The following is a 20,646-nucleotide window of genomic DNA, read 5'->3' on the forward strand; positions in this document are numbered from 1 at the left end:
TGATAAATAGAGATGACCCAGATTGTTTACATTTTCATTAAGTTAAATTTTACGGTTTTTAGCAACGAGACGAGGCTGACACAGGGATATATTGTGCTAGAGGTTAGGTGAGATGCGTTAAAATGAGTTAAAACCGTGGATTGTTCAGTTATTCATTAAAAAGTTACGTTAAGTTACCTAAATTTATTCTAACACTTCCTGACCTTACCTTCCCTGTGGTGGTGATGGTAGTGGTGGTGGTAATCCACCTTCCTGCCTCCTCCTCACTATGGCTGGCTGTCTAGCACCTTCTCACAGCCAAACTTTTCTTTATTTTGCTTGTTTTCATCCACTGCTGCCTTCGGGTGTCCACTGCTAGAGCCCACGCCTTCCTCATTACCAACTAAAGAAGGTTTAACTCATGGGTAAGCCTTGGCAGCCACTGTGTAGGCGTGGTTACACACACACACACACACACACACAAAAAAAAAAAAAAGAAAAAAAAAAGAAATTCTGTCAGGCTGGGAGTTGAAACAGACGTGTACTAACACCACCCATAGACGCGACACACTAACTGGTAAACTTGTCGGGCAGCAGCAATCAGCGTTGCCAGATTGTTTTGGCCATATAAAACCATATAAATCCTAAATTCTGCTGTATTTGGAAAGTGGCAGTTTTGCATAATATTTGGAATAATTACATATGTACGATAATTTTACCAGAAGTACAATAATTTCATACAATAATTTTCAACGATAATATGGCCAAAACAATCTGGCAACGCTGGTACCACCTCAGCTGATGCTGCACGCCGCACTGGCTGATTGGAAGATCATGGCCCACCCTTTGTTGAGGAGGCGGAGAAAAGAGTGCTGGAAGGACTGGACGATAGGGGTGGCTGAGCGGGGATCTCGAGAGAGGAGAAGGGAGAGGGATGAAGGCGAGTCAGTATAGTTCACCGACTTGCTCTTTTGTTAGGTGTGAAGATGTATCAGGGCCTGGAGAAGAGCAAATAGTTCTGTCTTGAGAACGATAGTGCCTTCAGTATCACTTCAATAACCCCCTCCAGAGCCTCACACTTGCGTAGCTTCATGCATCGCCCTTGGTACGCATCTTCCCCCGCAAGAATTTTTCCTCTCACATCGTACATCCCGCCTATACTCTGACACCCTCGATAGCTACCGCCAACATGCCTACATCCCCAAAACATTGCAAAGAAACCCCTATCACACCAAAACACCTTAAAACATTCCATAACATTCCCAAAACACCAAACACAGACCAAACTACTTCCAAACATCCAAAACACTCAATCAGCCCTCCCTCCTCACCGCTACCTGTTTTCACTGTCCCTCAGCCCGTCTCTCTCTCGCGCGCACACACACACACACACACACACTACTGGCAAAAAGTTAACATGTTATTGAATTGTCAAATAATATAAATATCCTCGCTTCCCCTCCACATCCCTCAAGCATTGCGTGTTAACCACTACACTACACAGTGTGTGTGTGTGTGTGTAAAAGGTACACTTTCTCCAGGTTCGTGCCAATGCCCCCAAAGGAGAGAGACTTAGTGTTGGAAGGTGTCTTTCTTAGGGCTTAGCTTCAGGTTTGCCTTCTTCAGGTGGCACAATACTTCTTCCAATCTCTGCAGCTTCTCCAGTGTCCTGCCATATACCAGAACGTCAGATAGATAGACTTGAGCGAGGTAGACTGATTTCCAATGTGGCCACTCCAGCTTCTCCATTGGGCACTCAAAGCACCTAGGGGCACTACACAAACCAAAAGCCATCATCTGGAAATGCCACAGGCCCTGACAAAAAGAGAACACTGTCTTCTTGTCCTCCTCTGCCATCTTTACCAGCCAGCACACACACACACACACACACACACACACACACAGGATGAATCAAAGCACAGCAAAATTAATATATATGACTGTATTTTTACACTGTACAAGTCTTGCATAAGTAAATGGAAGCAGCTGCCAGCCTAACCTTTTCCTCCTCACCCACAACACCATTACTAACACCCATCCTCACATTGTCCTTCATTCCTTCCTAACCTTTCCTCGCTCACTTAGTCTTCCACCCTTCCCAATCTTCTTTCCTTCTCCCTTCCTAACCTTTCCTTCCTCATCCTCCTGTCCTCCATTCTTTTCTAACCTTTCCTCCCTCACTCAGCCTTCCACCTTACTAAGATCCACCCAAGATATGACCTTTCCATCCTCACCAATTCCTCACTCCATCCACTCAATATATCCACTCTTTTTACCCTTCCTACGTAGACAATAGACAAGCTGGAGAAAGGAAGACTTAAAGAGGAGATAATGAAGGACTAGACTGAAGAAGTAAAGAAGAAAAGATACAGAAAGAGAAAAATGACTGTGTGGAAAATGAGGGAGAGAAAGGCAGGGAGTTAAAGGAATGAAGGAAGGAAGACAAGATTAGATGGAATGAAAGGAATGAATGAAGAAAGGCAAGGGAGAAAGATGAAAGGTAGACAAGGGCAAGACAAGGACTAGACTAGAAGGACCAAATGAAGGAACCAAGGATCTCTCTATTGAAGGAAAGGACCTCAGAGGAAGCTGGCAGACAAGGGCAAAGGAGAAAGACAGGAGCTAGACAGAGAAAAGAAAAGGACTAGGACCAAATGAAGGACTCCAGGGACTCTAGAATGAAGGAAATGACCTCAGAGGAAGCTGGCAGAGACTAGGAATTGAAAGAAAGAAGACAGGGCAAGCAAAAGAAGGAAGACAGGAGGTAAACAAGAGAAAGACAAGGATAATGAGGACCAAGTAAAGAAACCCAGGACCTCTAGGGTGAAGGAAGGATCTCATAGGAAACTGGCTGCCACACCAAACTGTAGTCCCTGGCTGGGTCGGTCGCCGCGCTGCACCAAGAGAGGCACGCAGTAGTTGAGCTCCACACGTGCAAATCCTCCCAGACTCATTGCCAGCCCAGCGCCGTATGACAAACGAACCTCCTGAAGAAGTGTCCGGAGGTTCTGCTTGGAATCGTCAGCTGTGAGAGGAAATTGGGTTGTTGTTAGTGGTAGTGGTGGTGGTGGTGGTGGAGATGGGAAGGAAAAGAAAGTATTAAATCTGTTATTGTTACTACTGCTATAGATATTGATGCTACTACTACTACTACTACTACTACTACAATTCTAACCTTTCTTTTGGGACTAGCAATTCAGTGGGCATTTTTTTCACCCTTTTCATTACCCTTGACTATTGCCCCTCTTACAACAACAACAACAACAACAACAACAACAACAACAACAAAGGCAACACTCACTCAACACAAAGTCTCCAATGTTTCCAGTGTTGACAAATGCATGGAGGCGGAATTTGTCGCTGATCGATCCTCCAAACACCCCCAAACACAAAGACCTACCTGGCCATAATATCCAGGGCAGACCCAGCTTCAGCGTACACCTTCAGGAAGATCTCCAGCTCAGGGGACCTCCACCTAGCCTGTCTGCAGGGCTCCACCACCCTCTCCACAGCATCCACAAAGAAATCCCTCAGGTCCCGAGAGTTGTTGAGGGAGCAGCCGATGTTTATAATGCCCCTTGAGTAAATCTTGAAGTTGCTTTCCACCTCTGAGCACATGCGGTCTGGTATCTTCCCTCTGAGGTGGCTTAGGGTGACGCTGTAGTGTGGGGAGAGAGAGGAAGGGTTTAGGTCAGTGTCGGTTAGGTTACTGTGAAGATTTAAGGCTGTAGTGACGAGTGAAACAGAAGAATGTAGTCTGTATTTTTCCTATGAGTTGGCTTAGGGTGACGCTGTATTGTGGGGAGATAGAGGAAGGGTTTAGGTCAGTGTCGGTAATGTTGGGTTAGGTTACTGTGAGGATTTAAGGGTGCAGTGACGGGTGAAACAGAAGAATGTAGTCTGTATTTTTCCTATGAGTTGGCTTAGGGTGATGATGAGTTGTGGGGAGATAGAAGAAGGGTTTAGGCCAGTGTTGGTAGCTTTTCAAAGTGTTACAGTGAAGGATTGGTGAAATGATGGGTGAAACAGAAGAATCTAGTCTGTTATCTTGTCTTACAGTAGGTTAGTGACAAAAAAACACTCTCTTTCACACATCCAAGCCCCCCAAAAAACTGACAGACAAACACACACTTTACTTATGACAACGCCACATATGCTAAACCCAGTGAACGAACACACACACACATACACACACACACAAACAGAAAAACATCCCCCCAAAAAAGAAAAACCGACTTTACATCTTAACAAAACCACACATGAACAAACACACAAACACACAAAACAAACCCACAAACAGAAAAAGAAAACCATCCTAAATAAAAAAGAAAAACACAAAGACTTTACATTAACAAACACACAAACACACAAACGCACAAAACACCCACACAACAACACAAACCACTCACTTCCGATGCTCCTTTTCCCGATCCAGCAGAAGTTTGAAGTCCCTGAGCTCAATGAGGAAGTCCCTGTCAAAATCAGTATCATCCCTGGTGTCTGGGGCCAGCGCGGGGGCCAGGGGGCTCGCGGTGGTCCAGGACGACATCATGAGGGACGCACACACTGAGAAGTCCTCAAACGTTAAGTAGTTCAGCTTGCGTTTGCTTGTCTCAAAGCGGTTGTTGATGATGAAGACGATCGATGCATATTTCCTGTGTGGGGTGTAGGGTTTTGGTTGGGTTAGGTGGTACTATCATTACTGTTATAAATACTGATGCTACTACTAATACAGTAAAATCCCTCTTATCCAGCATCAACGGGACCGCCGACATGCCGGATACTTGAATAGAAGTGAAATTATGTCCACAATCACCACCCTACACTCACGCATCTTACCATAACAAAGATCAGCTGATCTGATCAGCTGCTTACTTATACTAATGCTACTACTACTACTACTACTACTACTGGTGTGTTGGGTGTGGGCATATTTGGTTAGGTTAGGTTAGGATTGGTGGTACTACTATTACTGCTAATCATACTAATACTATACTACTACTACTACTACTACTACTACTACTACTGACTCACTTGGCCAGCGGCGGTGGCAGCAGGAAGGCAGACTGGATATTGGCCATCACTGAGCCAGTCATCTCATCCACGTGCTTGAAAATCCGCTTCACGTTATCAAATTGACGTCTGCAAGCAAATTAACATCAATACATCAACATTATCTTTTTATTTTCACAAAAGATACCTGCATTCGGAAGATTTTGTGAATAAAGAACCAGAGAAGAACCAAGCTTTTCCTTTCCCTTCTACCGGGACTGTTAAGATAATGCACCATACTCTGAAATACTTCTTCGCCAAACTTCCACTGCTTTCAAAAGGTTTTAGTTGAAGTTACGGAGGTTTTAAAGCGTAGTTTTAGAGTTCTAATTATAGATTAACAAGATTTCTACATTACTGAGAGGAGAAACACAAGCTAGTGATCTCTGTGGCCTTTGAAATGTCATGGTGAGAGAACAAAGTGTTTCTAGTTAAAGTTACACAGGTTTTTAAGTGTGTTTTCTGTGGTTCTAATGACAGATTAACATGATTTTTACATTACTGAAAGGAGAAAAAGTCTTGGGAGCCCAGCTAATCATCTCTGTGACCTTGGAAGATAGTGGTAAAAGAGCAAAGTATTTTTGAATACAAGCCACTACCAGAAGACCTCCTCAGCAGCAATATTATACAAAAGAACCAAACATATCTTCACAGTCCTTCATTCTGCTAACCATTAGATGCAGTAAAGGGAAAGTGGGGCATACATACCTGCAGGATCTCAGAAGCACACCTGTCTTCTCAGCCACGTCGTCAAGATCCTTCCTGGTTCGGCCCGATAACTTCTTTCCAATGATTTCTCGGATAACGATGTCGTCCAGCTCGTAATACCTGTCAGGGAGGAGGACAAGGCAATGAGTGGATAGTGACTGGATGGGATTGTGTTGTGAGTGTAAGAGGATTAGAATATTATAAGGAAATGAGGGTTGGTTTAAGACGTCATCAGGCCTACACAAGGCAGTCCCTGTATAAAACAAGCCTATTTCCATTTTTTCAGATATTATTACTATCACTATGTGTGTGTGTGTGTATGTATGCAAGAGTCATGAAAAGAAAGCTGAACAATCAAAGCAAAAAACTAAAAAATAAACACCCTAATTTATTTTAACCTAACCATTCTGATATAAAAAAAAAAAAAAGCCTGGCCTAACCTAACCAAACGTGACTCACTTCTCGATGACCATGCGCTGTACGGCAGGCTCCAGCTGAAAGGTCCACTCCTCGGCCAGCTTAGGGGGCGTGAGCAGCAGCTTCTCCAGCATGCCAAAGGTGCGATAGTGGTCCCCAGTGTCCGAAGCAAGGAGGTCCTGCGCCGCCCCCCAAGCCTCCAGCTCCCCGCGCTGCTGCAACACCGACACACACTCCACCACTGCGGCATGGGGTGTGAGGTGTCATGTGTGCAATGTCAGGTTTTTTTTGTATTTCTGTGGGGTTCATTGGTGCTCAGTCAGAATATAAATTGATTAGGTATTTTACACACAAACTGACAGAGAGGGGAAGGGTAATTTAATAAAATAGGTGTACACACACACACACACACACACACACACACACACACACACACACACACACACACACACACACTCACTCACCAGAGTAACCCTGCACCCATAACTCAAACACTTCCTGATCAATAATCGTGTAATTTCCAACAAAAATATCCACTTCTGGAATCATGTTGACCTCCTCACTGCTCCTGCTGATCGGCGACAACTGAGATGCCTTTCTCTTCTCTCTTATTGTTCTTGTTTTTGGCGTAGAGGGCTGCCCACTGCCGCCAGTAGGTTGGGCAGGTCAAGGATGTTGGTCCCGAGGGCTTGGTTGGTCGCGGAGCACAACGCAGTGGGAATAGAAGCGAGGGCTGAATAGGGGCGAGTGTTCAATAGTTTCCTCCACCGTGGGGCACCAGGGGCAGTGCGGGTGTGGTGACAAGCCCAAGCGATGCAGAACTGCAGGTAAACAGAGAGTGTTGAGAGGCCCAGACGAAGGCAAGTGAGGGCAACATCTGGCGTCCGGGACTGTCTCCTTAGCTATGGCTGCTGGGAGGAGTCTCTCAGATAGTCTCATGGGTGTGGAGTGGAGGGCGTCGCTGAGTGAACAGTTCTACGATGAATGGTACAAATTGGTTATGATTCGTCTGACAGAGTGGAGTGGGAGTGGGTGGGGGGGGGGGTGATGTTGACATGTGATAGGGCCATCTTTGCCGCAGCATCCACGACCTCATTACCACGGTGACCAGCGTTGCAAAACGTACGATAATTATTGTACAAGTACAATAATTTTTGCCCGTGTACGATGTATAATGAGACTCATACGATAATACGATAATTTGGGAATTCGTACGATATTTTTATGAAATATAAAATAATTTGAGTGAAAATTAATGTTATCAATATCGGGTAATGCAAAATTTCTTATATAAATTTGAATAACAAAATAAAAACCTGAAAGTGCCAGATGTATTGCGTGTGTGTGTGTTTGTTTGTTTGTGCGTAATGTAAGTGTAAGCATTTTTTTCTTATTCGTATTTTTTCTCTCTCTCTCTAGATAATGTGTGTGTGTGTGTGTGTGTGTTTAAGCAAACTTAACCTAATCTCTTGAACTACAGGTGTGTGTGTGTGTAATAATAATAATAATAATAATAATAATAATAATAACAATAATGATAATAATAATAATAATAATAATAATAATAATAATAATAATAATAATAATAATAATAAACGCTTTATTATTTAGGCAGTTAACAAACTGAAAATGTACGCGCGCGCACGCGTAAATTTTCAACACACACACACACACACACACACACACACACATACTGCATAAGCATATATACAACGAAAGACAAGGCAACACACACACACACTCACTCACTCACTCACACACACACACACACACACACACACACACACACACACACACACACACACACACACTGCATAAGCATATGTACAACGAAAGACAAGGCAACACACACAAACACACACACACACACACACACACACACACACACACACACACACACACACTGCATAAGCATATGTACAACGAAAGACAAGGCAACACACACACACACACACACACACACACACACACACACACACACACACTGCATAAGCATATGTACAACGAAAGACAAGGCAACACACACACACACACACACACACACACACACACACACACACACACACACACTGCATAAGCATATGTACAACGAAAGACAAGGCAACACACACACACACACACACACACACTGCATAAGCATATGTACAACGAAAGACAAGGCAACACACACACACACACACACACACACACACACACACACACACACACACACACACACACACACACACACACACTGCATCACCATCTGTACAACGAAAGATAAGGCAACACACACACACACACACACTGCACCACCATCTGTACAACGAAAAATAAGGCAACACACACACACACACACACACACACACACACACTGCATCACCATCTGTACAACGAAAAGTAAGGCAACACACACACACACACACACACACACACACACACACACACACACACACACACACACACTGCATAAGCATCTGTACAACGTAAGACAAGGCAACACACACACACACACACACACACTGCAACACCATCTGTACAACGAAAAATAAGGCAACACACACACACACACACACACACACACACACACACACACACACACACACACACACACACACACACACACACCTTGAAAAAAACACTGAATATTTACTGGAAGGGACTGGAAGGGAGTTAGGGAAGGTACCACTCTGATAGCGTCACGGCTGGGGAGGGGGCTTGTGACGTCACGGGGGGGTTGATGACGTCACAGCGAACGTTATTTACGTACGTACGTATTTCATTTTGAAAATGACCCCTCTAAAAAACGCAGCTAGACAGGAATGCTTTATAAATTCAGACTTGCCACATTTATTAACTAATGCCACAAATAACAACACATTTCAAAACGCAGTAGTATTAAAGATATTTAAAAAGAAGTATCTGGAAACTGTTAGAACATTCACCCCATTTAAAATCGTTCAGATGTTCACCCATTCTGGCTTAAACATAACGAAAAACACTTTAAAAAATCTAAACTATTTTCTAAAACCATTTAAAGTGAGCTACAAGCACAAATAAAAAAAATTACCGAAAAAAAATTCAATATTATTGGAAGTTCAACACGAATAAAAACAAATGTACGGTGCACGCATTTCACTGAGGGGGACGGCAACACACTTAAAAAAACACCAACTATTTTTTAAAACCAATAAGAACCTAGTACAGGCTGAAAAAAAAAATCTAGTTTGGGGACCGTAAAAATATACGCCGAAAACGGCCCTCTTATTTACACAAAAACAACGCCAAAATCACCTCTTTTCAAGCAACACACGCGCTCAAATAACTTAAAAAACAACGAAATATTTTTACAAACCATAAAATCTTAGCTACAAGCCGAAATAAAATACTTAAGAAATAAGAAAAATAATACTGGAACCGGAGGGGGCGGGGGAGCCTTATCCAAGATGGCGGCGGAGGGGGCCAGTGGAGGGGACGACCAACCCTTCTCACTCATTTAAACCCTTGCCAAACTTAAACTAAGTAATGGCAGGTATATCTAACGAGCGGATATTAAAGCTAGGTCATGTGGCTCCGCTTTGCGACAGTATTGGTTTAAAACACTCACAGATAACATAAATAATGGCTGATAAATAGAGATGACCCAGATTGTTTACATTTTCATTAAGTTAAATTTTACGGTTTTTAGCAACGAGACGAGGCTGACACAGGGATATATTGTGCTGGAGGTTAGGTGAGATGCGTTAAAATGAGTTAAAACCGTGGATTGTTCAGTTATTCATTAAAAAGTTACGTTAAGTTACCTAAATTTATTCTAACACTTCCTGACCTTACCTTCCCTGTGGTGGTGATGGTGGTGGTGCCTCCTTGTCACTATGGCTGGCTGTCTAGCACCTTCTCACAGCCAAACTTTTCTTTATTTTGCTTGTTTTCATCCACTGCTGCCTTCGGGTGTCCACTGCTAGAGCCCGTGCCTTCCTCATTACCAACTAAAGAAGGTTTAACTCATGGGTAAGCCTTGGCAGCCACTGTGTAGGCGTGGTTACACACACACACAAAAAAAAAAGAAAAACACAAATTCTGTCAGGCTAGGAGTTGAAACAGACGTATACTAACGCCACCCATAGATGCGACACACTGACTATCTAGTCAGGCAGCAGCTGAGCGCAGCGTTGCCAGATTGTTTTGGCCATACTACACAGGTTGAAATTATTGTACTTCTGGTAAAATTATCGTATATATGTGATTATTCCAAATATTATGCAAAACTGCCACTTTCCAAATACAGCAGAATTTAGGTCATATATATATATATATATATATATATATATATATATAGAGAGAGAGAGAGAGAGAGAGAGAGAGAGAGAGAGAGAGAGAGAGAGAGAGAGAGAGAGAGAATATATATATATATATATATATATATATATATATATATATATATATATATATATATATATATATATGTATATATATATATATATATATATATATATATATATATATATATATATATATATATATATATATATATATATATATATATATATATATATATATATATATATATATATAGCGCTGCTTCTCTAGTGTAAACTGTGTGAAAAAAAAGACAGAAATAAGCTAAAAACAGGAACCGTAAGAGACATCATCCTAGCGAAGTCACATCCAGCAGTGACTGTACGACCTTCAAGCCATCAATCAAAGTCAATGATAAAAAACATGACATCAAGGGTGCTATATTCCTCCAATGAAGAGAGTGCCGGGGCTGCTGACGACGTGCCGGATGTATAATTATATAGAAGAACAAGACCAGTAATCTCCTACATAGTAAATAAACAACTTAACGAAGTGTCCTGTAGTTTTTCTCCAATTATTAATGATACTCGTATGTATTTAGGAAAGTGTTTTGTTTGTTAAGGGCATTGTTGTTTTTTTCATTACACACACACACACACACACCTCTCTCTCTCTCTCTCTCTCTCTCTCTCTCTCTCTCTCTCTCTCTCTCTCTCTCTCTATATATATATATATATATATATATATATATATATATATATATAAAACCTAAATTCTGCTGTATTTGGAAACTGGCAGTTTTACATAATATTTGGAATAATTACATATGTACGATAATTTTGCCAGAAGTACAATAATTTCAACCTGTGTAGTACGATAATATGGCCAAAACAATCTGGCAATGCTGTTACCACCTCAGCTGATGCCGCACGCCGCAGCATCCACGACCTCATTACCAACTCAGCTGATGCCGCAGAGAGAGAGTGGGATGGCTGATTGGAAGATCATGGCCCACCCTTTGTTGAGGAGGCGGAGAAAAGAGTGCTGGAAGGACTGGACTTCTCCATTGGGCACTCAAAGCACCTAGGGGCACTACACAGACCAAAAGCCATCATCTGGAAATGCCACAGGCCCTGACAAAAAGAGAACACTGTCTTCTTGTCCTCCTCTGCCAGCTTTACCAGCCAGCACACACACACACACACACACAGGATGAATCAAAGCACAGCAAAATTAATATATATGACTGTATTTTTACACTGTACAAGTCTTGCATAAGTAAATGGAAGCAGCTGCCAGCCTAACCTTTTCCTCCTCACCCACAACACCATTACTAACACCCATCCTCACATTGTCCTCTATTCCTTCCTAACCTTTCCTCGCTCACTTAGTCTTCCACCCTTCCCAATCTTCTTTCCTTCTCCCTTCCTAACCTTTCCTTCCTCATCCTCCTGTCCTCCATTCTTTTCTAACCTTTCCTCCCTCACTCAGCCTTCCACCTTACTAAGATCCACCCAAGATATGACCTTTCCATCCTCACCAATTCCTCACTCCATCCACTCAATATATCCACTCTTTTTACCCTTCCTACGTAGACAATAGACAAGCTGGAGAAAGGAAGACTTAAAGAGGAGATAATGAAGGACTAGACTGAAGAAGTAAAGAAGAAAAGATACAGAAAGAGAAAAATGACTGTGTGGAAAATGAGGGAGAGAAAGGCAGGGAGTTAAAGGAAGGAAGGAAAGAAGACAAGATTAGATGGAATGAAAGGAATGAATGAAGAAAGGCAAGGGAGAAAGATGAAAGGTAGACAAGGGCAAGACAAGGACTAGACTAGAAGGACCAAATGAAGGAACCAAGGATCTCTCTATTGAAGGAAAGGACCTCAGAGGAAGCTGGCAGACAAGGGCAAGGGAGAAAGACAGGAGCTAGACAGAGAAAAGAAAAGGACTAGGACCAAATGAAGGACTCCAGGGACTCTAGAATGAAGGAAATGACCTCAGAGGAAGCTGGCAGAGACTAGGAATTGAAAGAAAGAAGACAGGGCAAGCAAAAGAAGGAAGACAGGAGGTAAACAAGAGAAAGACAAGGATAATGAGGACCAAGTAAAGAAACCCAGGACCTCTAGGGTGAAGGAAGGATCTCATAGGAAACTGGCAGCCACACCAAACTGTAGTCCCTGGCTGGGTCGGTCGCCGCGCTGCACCAACAGAGGCACGCAGTAGTTGAGCTCCACACGTGCAAATCCTCCCAGACTCATTGCCAGCCCAGCGCCGTATGACAAACGAACCTCCTGAAGAAGTGTCCGGAGGTTCTGCTTGTAATCGTCAGCTGCGAGAGGAAATTGGGTTGTTAGTGGTAGTGGTGGTGGTGGTGGTGGAGATGGGAAGGAAAAGAAAGTATTAAATCTGTTATTGTTACTACTGCTATAGATATTGATGCTACTACTACTACTACTACTACTACAATTCTAACCTTTCTTTTGGGACTAGCAATTCAGTGGGCATTTTTTTCACCCTTTTCATTACCCTTGACTATTGCCCCTCTTATAACAACAACAACAACAACAACAACAACAAAGGCAACACTCACTCAACACAAAGTCTCCAATATTTCCAGTGTTGACAAATGCATGGAGGCGGAATTTCTCGCTGATCGATCCTCCAAACACCCCCAAACACAAAGACCTACCTGGCCATAATATCCAGGGCAGACCCAGCTTCAGCGTACACCTTCAGGAAGATCTCCAGCTCAGGGGACCTCCACCTAGCCTGTCTGCAGGGCTCCACCACCCTCTCCACAGCATCCACAAAGAAATCCCTCAGGTCCCGAGAGTTGTTGAGGGAGCAGCCGATGTTTATAATGCCCCTTGAGTAAATCTTGAAGTTGCTTTCCACCTCTGAGCACATGCGGTCTGGTATCTTCCCTCTGAGGTGGCTTAGGGTGACGCTGTAGTGTGGGGAGAGAGAGGAAGGGTTTAGGTCAGTGTCGGTTAGGTTACTGTGAGGATTTAAGGGTGTAGTGACGAGTGAAACAGAAGAATGTAGTCTGTATTTTTCCTATGAGTTGGCTTAGGGTGACGCTGTATTGTGGGGAGATAGAGGAAGGGTTTAGGTCAGTGTCGGTAATGTTGGGTTAGGTTACTGTGAGGATTTAAGGGTGTAGTGACGAGTGAAACAGAAGAATGTAGTCTGTATTTCTCCTATGAGTTGGCTTAGGGTGACGATGTATTGTGGCGAGATAGAAAGGTTTAGGTCAGTGTCGGTAATGTTGGGTTAGGTTACTGTGAAGATTTAAGGGTGTAGTGACGAGTGAAACAGAAGAATGAAGTCTGTATTTTTCCTCTGAGGTGGCTTAGGGTGATGATGAGTTGTGGGGAGATAGAAGAAGGGTTTAGGTAAGTGTTGGTAGCTTTTCAAAGTGTTACAGTGAAGGATTGGTGAAATGATGGGTGAAACAGAAGAATCTAGTCTGTTATCTTGTCTTACAGTAGGTTAGTGACACAAAAACACTCTCTTTCACACATCCAAGCCCCCCAAAAAACTGACAGACAAACACACACTTTACTTATGACAACGCCACATATGCTACACCCAGTGAACGAACACACACACACACACACACACACACAAACAGAAAAACATCCCCCCAAAAAAGAAAAACAGACTTTACATCTTAACAAAACCACACATGAACAAACACACAAACACACAAAACAAACTCACGAACAGAAAAAGAAAACCATCCTAAATAAAAAAGAAAAACACAAAGACTTTACATTAACAAACACACAAACACACAAAACACCCACACAACAACACAAACCACTCACTTCCGATGCTCCTTTTCCCGATCCAGCAGAAGTTTGAAGTCCCTGAGCTCAATGAGGAAGTCCCTGTCGAAATCAGTATCATCCCTGGTGTCTGGGGCCAGCGCGGGGGCCAGGGGGCTCGCGGTGGTCCAGGACGACATCATGAGGGACGCACACACTGAGAAGTCCTCAAACGTTAAGTAGTTCAGCTTGCGTTTGCTTGTCTCAAAGCGGTTGTTGATGATGAAGACGATCGATGCATATTTCCTGTGTGGGGTGCAGGGTTTTGGTTGGGTTAGGTGGTACTATCATTACTGTTATTAATACTGATGCTACTACTAATACAGTAAAATCCCTCTTATCCAGCATCAACGGGACCGCCGACATGCCGGATACTTGAATAGAAGTGAAATTATGTCCACAATCACCACCCTACACTCACGCATCTTACCATAACAAAGATCAGCTGATCTGATCAGCTGCTTACTTATACTAATGCTACTACTACCACTACTACTACTACTGGTGTGTTGGGTGTGGGCATATTTGGTTAGGTTAGGTTAGGATTGGTGGTACTACTATTACTGCTAATCATACTAATACTATACTACTACTACTACTACTACTACTACTACTACTACTACTACTACTACTACTACTGACTCACTTGGCCAGCGGCGGTGGCAGCAGGAAGGCAGACTGGATATTGGCCATCACTGAGCCAGTCATCTCATCCACGTGCTTGAAAATCCGCTTCACGTTATCAAATTGACGTCTGCAAGCAAATTAACATCAATACATCAACATTATCTTTTTATTTTCACTAAAAATACCTGCATTCGGAAGATTTTGTGAATAAAGAACCAGAGAAGAACCAAGCTTTTCCTTTCCCTTCTACCGGGACTGTTAAGATAATGCACCATACTCTGAAATACTTCTTCGCCAAACTTCTACTGCTTTCAAAAGGTTTTAGTTGAAGTTACGGAGGTTTTTAAGCGTAGTTTTAGAGTTCTAATTATAGATTAACAAGATTTCTACATTACTGAGAGGAGAAACACAAGCTAGTGATCTCTGTGGCCTTTGAAATGTCATGGTGAGAGAGCAAAGTGTTTCTAGTTAAAGTTACACAGGTTTTTAAGTGTGTTTTCTGTGGTTCTAATGACAGATTAACATGATTTTTACATTCCCGAAAGAAGAAAAAGTCTTGGGAACCTGGCTAATCATCTCTGTGACCTTGGAAGATAGTGGTAAAAGAGCAAAGTGTTTTTGAATACAAGCCACTACCAGAAGACCTCCTCAGCAGCAATATTATACAAAAGAACCAAACATATCTTTAGTCCTTCATTCTGCTAACCATTAGATGCAGTAAAGGGAGAGAGGGGCATACATACCTGCAGGATCTCAGAAGCACACCTGTCTTCTCAGCCACGTCGTCAAGATCCTTCCTGGTTCGGCCCGATAACTTCTTTCCAATGATTTCTCGGATAACGATGTCGTCCAGCTCGTAATACCTGTCAGGGAGGAGGACAAGGCAATGAGTGGATAGTGACTGGATGGGATTGTGTTGTGAGTGTAAGAGGATTAGAATATTATAAGGAAATGAGGGTTGGTTTAAGACGTCATCAGGCCTACACAAGGCAGTCCCTGTATAAAACAAGCCTATTTCCATTTTTTCAGCTATTATTACTATGACTATGTGTGTGTGTGTGTGTGTATGCAAGAGTCATGAAAAGAAAGCTGAACAATCAAAGCAAAAAACTAAAAAATAAACACCCTAATTTATTTTAACCTAACCATTTTGATAAAAAAAAAAAAATAAGCCTGGCCTAACCTAACCAAACGTGACTCACTTCTCGATGACCATGCGCTGTACGGCGGGCTCCAGCTGAAAGGTCCACTCCTCGGCCAGCTTAGGGGGCGTGAGCAGCAGCTTCTCCAGCATGCCAAAGGTGCGATAGTGGTCCCCAGTGTCCGAAGCAAGGAGGTCCTGCGCCGCCCCCCAAGCCTCCAGCTCCCCGCGCTGCTGCAACACCGACACACACTCCACCACTGCGGCATGGGGTGTCAGGTGTCATGTGTGCAATGTCAGGTTTTTTTTGTATTTCTGTGGGGTTCATTGGTGCTCAGTCAGAATATAAATTGATTAGGTATTTTACACACAAACTGACAGAGAGGGGAAGGGTAATTTAATAAAATAGGTGTACACACACACACACACACACACACACACACACACACACACACACACACACACACACTCACCAGAGTAACCCTGCACCCATAACTCAAACACTTCCTGATCAATAATCGTGTAATTTCCAACAAAAATATCCACTTCTGGAATCATGTTGACCTCCTCACTGCTCCTGCTGATCGGCGACAACTGAGATGCCTTTCCCTTCTCTCTTATTGTTCTTGTTTTTGGCGTAGAGGGCTGCCCACTGCCGCCAGTAGGTTGGGCAGGTCAAGGATGTTGGTCCCGAGGGCTTGGTTGGTCGCGGAGCACAACGCAGTGGGAATAGAAGCGAGGGCTGAGTACAGGGCAGTGTTCAATAGTTTCCTCCACCGTGGGGCACCAGGGGCAGTGCGGGTGTGGTGACAAGCCCAAGCGATGCAGAACTGCAGGTAAACAGAGAGTGTTGAGAGGCCCAGACGAAGGCAAGTGAGGGCAACATCTGGCGTCCGGGACTGTCTCCTTAGCTATGGCTGCTGGGAGGAGTCTCTCAGATAGTCTCATGGGTGTGGAGTGGAGGGCGTCGCTGAGTGAACAGTTCTACGATGAATGGTACAAATTGGTTATGATTCGTCTGACAGAGTGGAGTGGGAGTGGGTGGGGGGGGGGTGATGTTGACATGTGGTAGGGCCATCTTCGCCGCAGCATCCACGACCTCATTACCACGGTGACCAGCGTTGCAAAACGTACGATAATTATTGTACAAGTACAATAATTTTTGCCCGTGTACGATGTATAATGAGACTCATACGATAATACGATAATTTGGGAATTCGTACGATATTTTTATGAAATATAAAATAATTTGAGTGAAAATTAATGTTATCAATATCGGGTAATGCAAAATTTCTTATATAAATTTGAATAACAAAATAAAAACCTGAAAGTGCCAGATGTATTGCGTGTGTGTGTGTTTGTTTGTTTGTGCGTAATGTAAGTGTAAGCATTTTTTTCTTATTCGTATTTTTTCTCTCTCTCTCTAGATAATGTGTGTTTGTGTGTGTGTGTGTGTGTGCGTGTGTGTGTGTGTTTAAGCAAACTTAACCTAATCTCTTGAACTACAGGTGTGTGTGTGTGTGTAATAATAATAATAATAATAATAATAATAATAATAATAATAACAATAATGATAATAATAATAATAATAATAATAATAATAATAATAATAATAATAATAATAATAATAAACGCTTTATTATTTAGGCAGTTAACAAACTGAAAATGTACGCGCGCGCACGCGTACATTTTCAACACACACACACACACACACACACACACACACACACACACACACATACTGCATAAGCATATATACAACGAAAGACAAGGCAACACACACACACTCACTCACACACACACACACACACACACACACACACACACACACACACTGCATAAGCATATGTACAACGAAAGACAAGGCAACACACACACACACACACACACACACACACACACACACACACACACACACTGCATAAGCATATGTACAACGAAAGACAAGGCAACACACACACACACACACACACACACACACACACACACACACACTGCATAAGCATATGTACAACGAAAGACAAGGCAACACACACACACACACACACTGCATAAGCATATGTACAACGAAAGACAAGGCAACACACACACACACACACACACACACACACTGCATCACCATCTGTACAACGAAAGATAAGGCAACACACACACACACACACACACACACACACACACACGCACACACACACACTGCATCACCATCTGTACAACGAAAGATAAGGCAACACACACACACACACACACACACACACACACACACACACACACACACACACACACACACTGCATAACAATCTGTACAACGAAAGACAAAGCAACACACACTGCACCACCATCTGTACAACGAAAAATAAGGCAACACACACACACACACGCACACACACACACACACACACACACACACACACACTGCATCACCATCTGTACAATGAAAAGTAAGGCAACACACACACACACACACACACACACACACACACACACACTGCATAAGCATCTGTACAACGTAAGACAAGGCAACACACACACACACACACACACACTGCAACACCATCTGTACAACGAAAAATAAGGCAACACACACACACACACACACACACACACACACACACACACACACACACACACACACATACACACACACACACACACACACCTTGAAAAAAACACTGAATATTTACTGGGAGGGACTGGAAGGGAGTTAGGGAAGGTACCACTCTGATAGCGTCACGGCTGGGGAGGGGGCTTGTGACGTCACAGGGGGTTGATGACGTCACAGCGAACGTTATTTACGTACGTACGTATTTCATTTTGAAAATGACCCCTCTAAAAAACGCAGCTAGACAGGAATGCTTTATAAATTCAGACTTGCCACATTTATTAACTAATGCCACAAATAACAACACATTTCAAAACGCAGTAGTATTAAAGATATTTAAAAAGAAGTATCTGGAAACTGTTAGAACATTCACCCCATTTAAAATCGTTCAGATGTTCACCCATTCTGGCTTAAACATAACGAAAAACACTTTAAAAAATCTAAACTATTTTCTAAAACCATTTAAAGTGAGCTACAAGCACAAATAAAAAAAATTACCGAAAAAAAATTCAATATTATTGGAAGATCAACACGAATAAAAACGAGTGTACGGTGCACGCATTTCACTGAGCGGGACGGCAACACACTTAAAAAAACATCAACTATTTTTTAAAACCAATAAGAACCTAGTACAGGCTGAAATAAAAAATCTAGTTTGGGGACCGTAAAAATATACGCCGAAAACGGCCCTCTTATTTACACAAAAACAACGCCAAAATCACCACTTTTCAAGCAACACACGCGCTCAAATAACTTAAAAAACAACGAAATATTTTTACAAACCATAAAATCTTAGCTACAAGCCGAAATAAAATACTTAAGAAATAAGAAAATTAATACTGGAACCGGAGGGGGCGGGGGAGCCTTATCCAAGATGGCGGCGGAGGGGGCCAGTGGAGGGGACGACCAACCCTTCTCACTCATTTAAACCCTTGCCAAACTTAAACTAAGTAATGGCAGGTATATCTAACGAGCGGATATTAAAGCTAGGTCATGTGGCTCCGCTTTGCGACAGTATTGGTTTAAAACACTCACAGATAAGATAGATAATGACTGATAAATAGAGATGACCCAGATTGTTTACATTTTCATTAAGTTAAATTTTACGGTTTTTAGCAACGAGACGAGGCTGACACAGGGATATATTATGCTGGAGGTTAGGTGAGATGCGTTAAAATGAGTTAAAACCGTGGATTGTTCAGTTATTCATTAAAAAGTTACGTTAAGTTACCTAAATTTATTCTAACACTTCCTGACCTTACCTTCCCTGTGGTGGTGATGGTGGTGGTGCCTCCTTGTCACTATGGCTGGCTGTCTAGCACCTTCTCACAGCCAAACTTTTCTTTATTTTGCTTGTTTTCATCCACTGCTGCCTTCGGGTGTCCACTGCTAGAGCCCGTGCCTTCCTCATTACCAACTAAAGAAGGTTTAACTCATGGGTAAGCCTTGGCAGCCACTGTGTAGGCGTGGTTACACACACACACACAAAAAAAAGAAAAACACAAATTCTGTCAGGCTAGGAGTTGAAACAGACGTGTGCTAACGCCACCCATAGATGCGACACACTGACTATCTTGTCAGGCAGCAGCTGAGCGCAGCGTTGCCAGATTGTTTTGGCCATACTACACAGGTTGAAATTATTGTACTTCTGGTAAAATTATCGTATATATGTGATTATTCCAAATATTATGCAAAACTGCCACTTTCCAAATACAGCAGAATTTAGGTTTATATATATATATATATATATATATATATATATATATATATATATATATATATATATATATATAGAGAGAGAGAGAGAGAGAGAGAGAGAGAGAGAGAGAGAGAGAGAGAGAGAGAGAGAGAGAGAGAGAGAGAGAGAGAGAGAGAGAGAATATATATATATATATATATATATATATATATATATATATATATATATATATATATATATATATATATATATATATATATATATATATATATATATATATATATATATATATATATATATAGCGCTGCTTCTCT

At 42.3% G+C, this 20,646-nt stretch overlaps 2 protein-coding genes across 5 annotated transcripts; both read right to left on the bottom strand.

The window, feature by feature from the left end:
• Positions 1-1,905: 1,905 nt before the first annotated feature.
• On the bottom strand, positions 1,906-10,217 carry LOC135094697 (acidic fibroblast growth factor intracellular-binding protein-like). 3 transcript variants are annotated; one of them, XM_063995014.1, is made up of 7 exons: positions 9,970-10,217; positions 6,621-6,977; positions 6,199-6,397; positions 5,740-5,859; positions 5,014-5,121; positions 4,389-4,634; positions 1,906-3,637 (listed from the first exon to the last, which is right to left on the bottom strand). In XM_063995014.1, the coding sequence occupies exons 2-7, from the start codon at positions 6,703-6,705 to the stop codon at positions 3,376-3,378; spliced, it is 1,020 nt and encodes a 339-aa protein (XP_063851084.1). In that variant the 5' UTR covers positions 6,706-6,977; positions 9,970-10,217; the 3' UTR covers positions 1,906-3,375. The 3 variants fall into 3 exon arrangements, with proteins under 3 accessions (XP_063851084.1, XP_063851083.1, XP_063851085.1); XM_063995013.1 differs by lacking the exon at positions 9,970-10,217 and having other exon boundaries at positions 6,621-7,190; XM_063995015.1 differs by lacking the exons at positions 1,906-3,637; positions 9,970-10,217 and adding an exon at positions 3,651-3,770 and having other exon boundaries at positions 6,621-7,195.
• On the bottom strand, positions 1,906-20,123 carry LOC135094696 (acidic fibroblast growth factor intracellular-binding protein-like). Of its 2 annotated transcripts, XM_063995012.1 has the most exons (9): positions 19,896-20,123; positions 16,508-16,864; positions 16,096-16,294; positions 15,637-15,756; positions 14,913-15,020; positions 14,267-14,512; positions 13,126-13,383; positions 11,740-12,765; positions 1,906-2,046 (listed from the first exon to the last, which is right to left on the bottom strand). In XM_063995012.1, exons 2-8 carry the CDS (start codon positions 16,590-16,592, stop codon positions 12,762-12,764), a joined length of 1,020 nt encoding a protein of 339 aa, XP_063851082.1. In that variant the 5' UTR covers positions 16,593-16,864; positions 19,896-20,123; the 3' UTR covers positions 1,906-2,046; positions 11,740-12,761. The 2 variants fall into 2 exon arrangements, with proteins under 2 accessions (XP_063851082.1, XP_063851081.1); XM_063995011.1 differs by lacking the exon at positions 19,896-20,123 and having other exon boundaries at positions 16,508-17,073.
• Between the last annotated feature and the right edge of the window lie 523 nt (positions 20,124-20,646).

The sequence above is a fragment of the Scylla paramamosain genome, chromosome 46, assembly GCF_035594125.1.
Source record: "Scylla paramamosain isolate STU-SP2022 chromosome 46, ASM3559412v1, whole genome shotgun sequence".
In the NCBI taxonomy this organism is placed as follows: Eukaryota; Metazoa; Arthropoda; class Malacostraca; order Decapoda; family Portunidae; genus Scylla; species Scylla paramamosain.

What these genes read in the sequence shown, in the direction of transcription:
- LOC135094696 (XM_063995012.1), bottom strand. Translation starts at nt 16,592, where the DNA reads ATGATTCCAGAAGTGGATATTTTTGTTGGAAATTACACGATTATTGAT. An exon ending in ATGGGTGCAGGGTTACTCTG is followed by an intron (nt 16,295 to 16,507) that starts GTGAGTGTGTGT and finishes CCCATGCCGCAG; the next exon opens with TGGTGGAGTGTGTGTCGGTG. An exon ending in GTGCTTCTGAGATCCTGCAG is followed by an intron (nt 15,021 to 15,636) that starts GTATGTATGCCC and finishes ATTTGCTTGCAG; the next exon opens with ACGTCAATTTGATAACGTGA.
- LOC135094697 (XM_063995014.1), bottom strand. Translation starts at nt 6,705, where the DNA reads ATGATTCCAGAAGTGGATATTTTTGTTGGAAATTACACGATTATTGAT. An exon ending in ATGGGTGCAGGGTTACTCTG is followed by an intron (nt 6,398 to 6,620) that starts GTGAGTGAGTGT and finishes CCCATGCCGCAG; the next exon opens with TGGTGGAGTGTGTGTCGGTG. An exon ending in CAGCGCATGGTCATCGAGAA is followed by an intron (nt 5,860 to 6,198) that starts GTGAGTCACGTT and finishes CCTCCCTGACAG; the next exon opens with GTATTACGAGCTGGACGACA.